Raw genomic sequence first — 10,454 nt, 5'->3', positions numbered from 1 at the left:
AACTAAAATAATGCTTCTTTAATCAACCACTTAATATACTGTGCTGGTTACTGAAATAACTAAAAAATATTATTTTTATCGGCCAAATTTGAAATTAAATGTTTACTGCTTGTAAGCAAGCGATAGAAACATCTCCATTTCCATCGGCGGCCCATTAAAAACTTAACTAAATCTAATTAACTAAAAAACTAAAACTAAACAGATTTTTTTTAAATTAATACATTTTTTATTTTTGATAAAATATTTACAATAAGTAAATTAGTTAGCTATTTAGAGAGAAAATAGAATGCAAAACAGTCAGTGAATAACACGAATAAGGAATCTCAAAGTTGAGACACCAAATTATAAGATTTGGTTTTGCTGGTCACCAGATAATAACACCATAAGTTCATATTGGGTTCAAAAGGGTAGTGTTAAAAGGGAGCTTGTTTTTTATTGGTATTTTTTACTGTAGAAGAGGTCGAAGCTTATCTAGTCGACAGTTGAGTGCTTTAAATGTGGTGGCCAGGTTAGGAGCTTGTTCAAAATTAAGCCTAAATATTTGATTTGAGAGCATCAAATGGGTATGGGAGTTTCATTTAAAGACACAGTGTGACGCGAGCTGATATTGTTTCGTTTAATTGTATTTTACAATTTTTTAACCAGGTTTCTAGTGAGTCCAGGTATGTATGTATATTAATTGTATATGTAGTGAGAGAGCGAGAGTTGTGGAAAAACATATTCTGGCTGGCCACAACCACATTGGTATTGGGTTGGCTTAAATAAGATTTATGTAAGAACAATTCAAGAGTGCGAAAATTAATCCTACACATTATTTCACTTTGAATAGTACTTTGATTTCATATTATTCTTCAACAAGCGCTATCGTGTGCAGGGCCGGTGCTAAGAAATATGCAAGGGGGGTGTCAAAATGAAGATGCCGACTTTAAAATTTTAATTGCCGACTAAAATATTTGGGTACTTTCGTAAATATTTTATGACATTTTACAACACAAGTCACAATTTTTTGCTATAATTAATGGGAATTAATAATTGTTGAAAATTATTTTTTTTTTTAACTTTGAATTATTATTTTTTTAAGTATTAATAATACAAACAAATTTAGATAGTAAAAAAACCATCAAAAGTTAAACTTAAATATGGCGTTTTTTTGATGCGGACTATTTCCTTGTTATTTCTTCCAAATCAATTATATCGAGAATATCTCTGATGGAGTTTAAAATCGTGAGGGTCATTTTTTATTATTTTTAAAAGAATAAGAAGAAGAAAAATGATAATGATGTGATATTTTTATAAATTGTGACTAGATTTTTTGATTTTTAAAATGTTTTTCGGAGCATAGAAATATTTTAGGCAGCCAACAAATGTATTTATTACTAAATGTTCAGATCTCAGTCACCAATACTAAAACAATTTGAGCGCTACATTAAAAGTATTATTTTAAAAATGTTTGAATTCATTTAACATAATTATAACGTATTGCAGTTGAAACTGCAATTCAACCGAGATATAATCCAAATAGCCATATTTTAAATAATTTTATAAAACATAATAACATTGTTTTCAAAATTATTATTAACATCTTTGAAATAAAAACAAAAATTTATTTTTTTATGAGTTATTATCTAAATACAATTTTATTTTTATTTTAGTTAGGTACACTATTAAAAATAATGCTCATGTCTGCTCCCTGCTCGCTATATATATAGTATAGTAGGATATTATAGTAGGTAATATCCCACCGCAACGATAGTAATAAAGAAGAAACAAGACATAGTGAAGTAGTACCAAGGAGCTCTCATAGGCCTTAAAAATACGTATCCATCTCATTTGTTCAAAATTTACTCGGGCAGGCTCAAAAGGATTGTTAGCAGCTCCTTGGTGTTACATATTCATTCTCTAACCATATATATATATATATATATACATATTAGATTACACACATTTATAACCAATACTTATTATTTTACACGCGCACACGGGTCAAGCAAAAATAAACCCGCTAACTCTTTGCCTGCAGACTTAATACTATGGGTTATGTGATATGTCTAAAACAGAAGAGTAGGTTTTTTTTTATAGTAGGGAATCTTTTAGAGTTTTAAAACTAAAATAAAATAATATACTTATACAGGGATAGAATGTTTGTTTACAATAGACCAATAGGTCCCATGACTGAACATCGTTTGATATAATATACACCACAGTTATTATAAACAAATAATAATACTTCTGCAAAATCGGGAATAATCGAAAGTACATTATTTTTTTTTTACTAAAAACTAAAATTATATTTTCGTATGGTCGTCCGTATGCCGACTATTCACTATTCAGTCGCCAGATTCCAATAAAAATTATGTACCTACCTACTTTTATAAAATAAAAATAACAAACATGTTATTTGTATAATTTTATGGGGGTTATAATATTTACCGACTTTTTGTTCCGAATGTGTCGACTAGGTATACTTGAGTTTTCCGAGTGGGGGGGTGTCAAACCCCCCCACGCCCCCTCTAAGTCCGGCCCTGATCGTGTGCTAGTTTGCAAGTTTGTAAAATTGTTTTTGTGGTTGTGTATTGATTTAGAAATGTGTTTTTGTGTGAGCTATTATTCATATGTTATTCACTTCGGTACGAAACCGAGAAAAATAAAACGCCAAAAACAAATAATTGTGTTTTTACACCCAATATTTCAATTGGAAACCTAAATTTGGGCCTCTGCGGTGAAGGGTTCTGCACACGTTGGAAAAAAATCGTTGTAGACAGAATTCAAAAAAATATTATAGGTATATTCTATTTAGTGCAAACGGTGTATGACTATCATGTAACTGTTTGAACAAGCCTACAAAACATCACAACAAAATAATATGTTTTCTTCTTATTTCAATGAATAACACTTATACTGTGTTTTCGTGTAAGAAACTAAATATACACTTATAACTTAAAAAATAATTATTCAATACTACTTGTCGACCGGTCAACATGTTTAGTAAATTTTTCCCAATTTAAAATGTTAAGGAATTAATGTATACGTTACCATTCAATTTTCAAAAAAGTCGATAGTACTCTACCAAAACGATGCGAATTTCAATATTGTTCAATTTTGTATAATAACATCAACTATTAATACAATATTGTAGTTATTTTTAAAGAAAACCAGTGTCATGCGTTAAATGAATCACCCTGCACTAAAATATTATTTATTTGATTAATTTTAATGATAATACTCTTAAGTCTGAAGTCATAAGATATTTACTTAAATTTTTTTGTTTTTGATTGTCACAATCATTTTATAGACAGACTATCGTCTATCAACCCTAATCGTATCCATCCTAACACTAAAATGTAATTTATAAGCACATAATTGTCATTAGTTACCAGGCTTTTATCGGTATTTATATTTTTATATGTGAACATTGGACCTCCCATATTTTTTTACTTACTACTAAGTTTTATTATTATATTCGTTGAAATTTATAAATTTTTAATAATATCCGATGATTTATTTGAACATTTTTTTTTCTGTATACCTACCTAATTTTAAAATTAGGATATTTTTAGTAATTTTTAATAAGTTATTAAATAATAGTGCATTGAGTTATCAACAATTTTAAAAATCTTTAGCACAGAAAAAATTGCTGGTATCAACTATGAAAGTTTGATTATTTTACAACAATTCTGAGACACTTGGGTTTTGATTCGCGCGAAATTTGTTTGATGTGAACAAAATTAAATTTTTCTATAAAAACGACCATTGTATTCTGTAAAAAAAATACAGAATCCTCATCGTTGTACCTATTAATATAGTTATACACTATAGTTTGAACACATTGCGAACAATTTCCTACCTGAGTTGGAAATTTCATCTGATTGCCTCCAAAAAAGGCGCGACAGTTTACTTCCACCTGTGGCAACCACTCGTTATCACACAAACACACACACTATCACAAATCTGTTATCTGTCTAAAACATTTTAGCGTTGTCGTGCAATTTGCATTAAAATCAAAATTATTATTAAATACCATTTGTGTTGTTGGTAATACCTAGTTGTGATTTATTTATGCACTCTCTTCAATCTGTAAATTATAAATAGTTCAAGTTCAATTAGATATTCAGGGCCATAGGAACAATTTGTTTTAATTATTGTACCTACGGGTCCGATTCGTAAAAATCAGATTTTAATCATAATAACTTGGCCGAATTCTGTGATAAATACCTAACGTATTGCGTCGTGTTTAGTTATTGAGTTACAATTGAGTATTGTCTTGTCTGTAACTTATTTACTATACATTTTAAGTAGCAGCCCTGGACAGCGGTTTACGGCTCTACGTTGTGTGAGTACCTACCGTTTTGTATTTCTAATTTATTTACACTATTGCCGTGTTTTCTGTCTTTCATTGACTTGGAATACTGCTTGGGAATAAACAGAATCATAATCTATATGTATTTGTTTATTACTTATTATTTACTCGGAGTTAAGTCGAGTAGTACAAGATCAACGCTACTTTAAATTAATCTGGTCGGCAAAATGGTCTATTGTCTAGCTTTAATCTTTATCGTGTTAGCTTCTAACCTACAAGTCATACTTGTAGTTTTGTGTTATTCATCTACTTTAAATAAATTAAATGTGTTTGATTATAAACTTTTTATTTTCCCTTGTCTTTTTAATAAAAAATAAATTGTATTTCGCATCTTATGTGTGTTTTAGATAAGCTAATTTTGCAATTAGTTAACAATCAAACACAGAAAAGCTACATTTATAATCTATAGTGTAATACACCCAAAACAATTATGGAAGTTATTATGCAAGAGCACTTCGAAAAAATTTACCAATTCTATGAGTAAGTATGAGTGTAATTGTACAAGTAGGTATTATTTATTACCGAATAATGTTTGTATTTTTATTTTGCCCTTTCAAATAATATAGCGATTCCTGGGGTGTAGGTATGCAACTTTTACTTCAATATATACAAATGACCATTTTATCGTGATCCACTCAATATCAAAATTTTTTGCAAAAACCATAAACTGATATCACAAACCGATACCCGATAAAACCAATATTACATGTTACTGGCCATTGATTATTATGGTCCAAACATCGGTTTCCAAAAAAAACCGATATCACTTGTATTGTCAGATATCAAGTATTGATTCCAGTTCAATTTTTTACAATTTTTTTTGTATGTATCTCTACCAAATTAGTTTTTTTGATACCTATTTTTGAAATGCAAATAGTATCGCATTAATTTCGTTAACTTTTTAAAATAAGAATAATGTAATTAAGATTTTGACTGGTTGATAACCAATTTTGGATAACTATTTTTGAAGTTATCAGAGTTTCAAGACAACAAAATATTGTTTTTGAAAAATTGCTATCACATTTTATAAAAACATAATAAAACAAATTTCTTATGAATTTAATAAATCTTAAGTATATATATATATATAATACCTTAATTAATATTATATTAGATGAAACAATAATTGAAAATGTACTTTTTTTTGTAAATAAAAAACAAATTATGCTAATTGAATCGTTTAATTCAAATCATTCATTTAAAAATGTTGTATCATTTTATTACATAATCTAAATATCAGAACCGATACTTTGGCTATTTCAAAAGCTTTGTCTAATTTAATTTTTTTGGTTTACACTATAAAAAAGCGAGAAAAAAAGGGGTTTTTAAACATTATTATCAATATTTATTTAATTCTTATAATTATAAGTAAAATATTTTTTTTTAAAAACAGTATTTTAAGATACTAAGAAAACAAAGGTTTTCATTCCACATTTATGTATACTTATTGTATATTTTAGTATTGCTTTTCAGAAATTTTTTTTAAAAATATGAATCTTATAGTCATTTATAACTACTAATGCAAGTAAATAAATTAATACGAATACTTTTTTTTAGGGAAAAAGAATTTTGTGATGTAACCTTGGTTACCGATGAAGGCTTAAAAATAGAAGCTCACAGAAATATATTGGCTTCTGCGAGTCATGTATTTTATACGATGTTCAGCGGGCAGTTTAAAGAAAGAAACGAAAATGAGATTTTTATAAAAGAAATAGATTCTGAAATTTTAGAATTGGTGGTGAAATTTGCATACACTTGTAAACTGGATATTAAAGAAAATAATTGTGAAGTAGGAAATATGCAATAGGATATACAATTTATAAAATATTACTCCATTTTAATTACTTGTTATTAATTTTTTTAGAAACTGTTGATGGCTGCTAATATGTATGGTCTAAATCATATAAAAGAGTTATGTTTTAAACATATTAAAGAAAACATAAATCCTACAATTTGTGTGAGTTTTATGAAAACTTCCAAATTAATATCAAACGAAAAGATTTACAATTTTTGTTGGTCATATTTTTTAAACCATTTCACGTGAGTAATCAGGTGCGACAAATGTGTTCGCAACAATTTTTTAAATATTCAACTATTCAATAAAACAAAGATTTTTTTTTTAGTACAATTGTGAATTCGGATCAAGCATTAGAAACACTTTATGGCTATGAGTTTGATGATGTTGTCGAGTTTATTGCACGTGATGATTTAGTAATCGACTCTGAGGAAAAGGTAAAATTATTGTGACTTAAGAAAAGATAAAAAATTACTTGATTTTAATTTTGGTTCTATTACAGTTATTTATTAATTTTTATTTTAGATATTTGATTTTATCATTGGTTGGATACACTATAACACAGATGAACGTAATGACTTGCTACCGGTTCTTATGAAATATTTACGTTTGGCTTTAATTTCAAAAGAAGGACTACAAAGGATTTATAATGAACCATTAGTGAGAAATAATAATGATGGTAAGTATATATTATTGAAATTCCAATCGGGGCTGCATTTGATCTAACATGTTGCCCCTTATTTGTACATAAAATAGTGTCTATAGGTGGAATATATTATTGATGTGTCTTTAAATAAATATTATTATTGTTATGCTTTATTAGTTATGACAGGCATAGTAGAATATATGATAAATACTTACAACAATTCAAAACCATCATATACTTTAGGAAGATGTACTCAAATTGAATCGCCAAATGTATGTAGACATTTTTAAACTAGACTGTTATAGGTACACATCAATTTTACTAGTTATGTGATTGTATCACCTGACATTTGTATATAATATGTGTATTCAGATTGTTTTTGCAATTACTGGTCAATCAAACAATGTCAGTTCCTGTGTGAAGTATATGGATATTAGAAATGACAATGACTTAAGATGGAAATCGAGCGATCATTCATTTTTTTTGCCTTCCCGTAAAGGCTCAAAGATGGTAGTCTCTGAAAATGGGATAATACTTTCCATTGGTGGTTTAAATGAGACTGGTCGACGGGCAACTCTTGTAGACGAGCTTGATCTTAAGTCAGAATCAAAACAATGGGTCTCTACAAGGCCATTAAATCGACCTCGAATAGGCTTTGCTGTTTGTACATACAAGCAGTACATATATGTCGTATGTATTAATTTCATTGTAGTTAACATAACACATTATTAAAAAGGAAATTTTTTTTTATTCAGGTTGGAGGCTGTGATAGTTTATGTATTGGTTTTTTGAATTCTGTAGAATACTATAATACAAATTCAAAAGTATGGACGGAAATCACTGAACCAATGCCCACTGCACGATCCGGCTGCGGTGCTGTAGTATTTAATAATAAATTATATGTTGTAAGTAAACACAACTTAACCATAAATACCATGCCTTACTACTAAGCAAGTTTCTGCGTATACTTTATTAATTTGTATTACAAAAAAATAAAAAAATATATTAATGTAGTAACAAGCTATTATGGTTTGTAAGCATTTTAATCAAGTTTTATTGTTTTGTGTAGTTTGGTGGAAGAAATGATAATTATCTTGCAACCGTAGAGTACTATGATTTTGAAAAAAAACACTGGAGACAACTCGATCCTATGCCGATTTGTATTGTAAACATGGATGTGTCAAGAATAGAGAACGTCGTTTATCTCATTGGTGGTTTTCATACACCTCGTCGAGTTTTTAAATTCGATTTACATCATTTCAAATGGGACGAAGTGCCTGAAATGAACGGGGATTGTGATGGCTCAAGTCTGTACATATTCAATCAAGTATATAATACATTTTTTTTACTCATAAATGTTAACAAATGCAGGTGTTGGTATCATGAGAAACGACTTATTCGTGATTGGGAATAATAGTGGACAACTTCATTGTGAAAGATATGACAGAGGAAAAAATCAATGGCAATTGGTTGACAGAGTAAATGTATCAACCCACACTAGTCGTATCATTACTTTTAATGATATTACTCTTAAATCCTATGGTATTCAATTGTGATACTTTTTTTTTTTTTTTTTTAATAATACCTTTTTGTGAATTCAATTTAGTCTTAAAATTATTTACACATTTTGTTGTTGATTTTTATTTGTATTTCTTAATACCTTAGAAGAACTTGAAACGTTTTGTTATAATACTGTTTTAGTATAATGGCATTCACTTATAATATTACTTTTTAATAATTAAATCCAATTTGTTATTATATCTTAAATACATTCATTAGAACTATATATTTATATAAATGATAAAAGTAACGTTTTTTTTTGTGTGTTTATTGTCTAATTGGTGTTAATCTGTGATGGCAGAAATAATTCTAGAATAAAATACTATGAGACAAAATTATAAATAAATGTATAATTTATATTTGAGGACTTATCGTGATAGATCTATATGGAAAGCTGAAAATGTGGCTTTTTGGAGGGTCGGTTCGCTCAAGTAGTAGTTTTATCATTAAAATTTGTATTTATGTATATTGATTTAATAACTGTAAGGTACACGCCCTGTTATTGATTTTTACCTTATTATTTTACCATCTACCATATCAAAACAGTCTGTACACGTTTGTAGACTGTTAAACTGACGGTAAAACGTTTTTTTTTTCACAATATCTTAAAGGTATGTAAATGTGTAACAGTACATAAATATAATGACTAAAAATATATAAAGTTAATCAAACAGTATCAGTATCAACTGTTGCGTTACACATTTAGGTATACCTTCAAAAATAATTATAAAATTTATATATACTAGGGTGTCCCTTAGTTTGGACTTTTCGAATAGTTATTCTCCCAAGATCTCGAGCTGTTCTAATGGGTGAAAAAAAGGCCCTAAAAGTTTCACTGATCCAACTCAATATTTACCCGTATCCTTATGACCCTTTGGGCTTAAGTCTCAAGTAAAACCTACAATCGTTGAAAATTATAGTAATATATATTTATAGTTTGCCAACTATACATAGAAAAAAGCTTATGATGAGTTTGTAAACACTTACTACTATAACATAATACCAATAATAATGGCGTTAATAATAATTTAAATAGATTATAAATATGTATAGAATGACAAAAAAAAAAAAAGGCAGTACTGTGGAACAAGCATAATGTTATACTTAATGTTGAGCAATTATTTGTAGAATTCACGTTGGGTTCAAAAAAAAATCCATAATTGGTGCTGTATATATTCCTCCTAACTCCGCCTCTTGTACTTTTGATGCCCACGCTGAATCTGTTGAGTATGTTATTCGGAATTATCCTAGTCATACTTTTATTTGTTGTGGAGATTATAATTTGCCTGAAATAACCTGGAGTAATGAGATTTTCAGTGCTTTCAGCCAAAAATCTCAGGTAGATGTATTATATACTGATTTTAAAAAGGCCTTCGACTTAGTAAATCATGGTATACTAATTAAAGTACTTAGAAAATCTGGATTCGGTGAACCACTCTTAACCTGGTTCACTATTCTTATCTCAGCAATAGACATAATATATGGGTCAAACTATTTGGAGTTGAGTCAAATTTATCCTTGACTTCGTCTGGGATTCCTCAAGGTGGATATTTATCTCCCATTTTGTTCTCTTTACTTGTCAACGGTATTATTCATAATTTAGCTAACTGTAAATTACTATGTTATGCTGACGATATGAAGCTATATTTATACGCATCGGTTCCCCGAATGACTGTGTTAAGTTACAAAGTGATTTTGATCGCTTTATTTACTTGGTTTCAATCCTTAGGAATGACCCTTAATCTTGATAAGTGCCATGTAATGACCTATAGCAGATCTTAAACTCCGATTATGTATACTTGCAAATAATAAATATACACTAGGTACATATTTTCGTTTGGTCTTAAATTTTAGACGCTTATAACTTCAATAATAATTATTCAATACCACTTGTCGACCGGTCAACATGTTTAGTAAATTTTTCTCAATTTAAAATGTTAATAAATTAATGCGTATACGTTACCATTCAATTTTTTAAAAGTCGATAGTACTCTATCAAAACGATACGAATTTCAATATTGTTGTTATTTTTAAAGAAAACCAGTGTCATGCGTTGAATGGATCACCCTGCACTATGAAATAATTGAAAGTGTATA

The 10,454-nt window shown here is 28.6% G+C and overlaps 1 protein-coding gene across 1 annotated transcript; it reads left to right on the top strand.

Moving 5' to 3' along the window:
- The first annotated feature begins 4,036 nt into the window (after positions 1 to 4,036).
- On the top strand, positions 4,037 to 8,523 carry LOC126833903 (kelch-like protein 2). The gene is made up of 11 exons (XM_050565484.1): positions 4,037 to 4,330; positions 4,705 to 4,837; positions 5,915 to 6,146; positions 6,222 to 6,397; positions 6,481 to 6,589; positions 6,678 to 6,831; positions 6,976 to 7,070; positions 7,171 to 7,488; positions 7,554 to 7,703; positions 7,868 to 8,105; positions 8,170 to 8,523. The coding sequence occupies exons 2-11, from the start codon at positions 4,788 to 4,790 to the stop codon at positions 8,352 to 8,354; spliced, it is 1,707 nt and encodes a 568-aa protein (XP_050421441.1). The 5' UTR covers positions 4,037 to 4,330; positions 4,705 to 4,787; the 3' UTR covers positions 8,355 to 8,523.
- Positions 8,524 to 10,454: the final 1,931 nt, after the last annotated feature.

The sequence above is a fragment of the Adelges cooleyi genome, unplaced genomic scaffold (assembly GCF_023614345.1).
Source record: "Adelges cooleyi isolate 19-005CV unplaced genomic scaffold, UGA_ACOO_1.1 ACOO_flye_CR_arks_rails_tigmint_CR_PRNA_2, whole genome shotgun sequence".
NCBI classification, from domain to species: domain Eukaryota; kingdom Metazoa; phylum Arthropoda; class Insecta; order Hemiptera; family Adelgidae; genus Adelges; species Adelges cooleyi.
The sequence above is the reverse complement of the archived record's forward strand: the minus strand, read 5'-3'. Positions and strand labels throughout refer to the sequence as shown.

What these genes read in the sequence shown, in the direction of transcription:
- LOC126833903 (XM_050565484.1), top strand. Translation starts at nt 4,788, where the DNA reads ATGGAAGTTATTATGCAAGAGCACTTCGAAAAAATTTACCAATTCTAT. An exon ending in TTAAAGAAAATAATTGTGAA is followed by an intron (nt 6,147 to 6,221) that starts GTAGGAAATATG and finishes TAATTTTTTTAG; the next exon opens with AAACTGTTGATGGCTGCTAA. An exon ending in TATTTTTTAAACCATTTCAC is followed by an intron (nt 6,398 to 6,480) that starts GTGAGTAATCAG and finishes TTTTTTTTTTAG; the next exon opens with TACAATTGTGAATTCGGATC.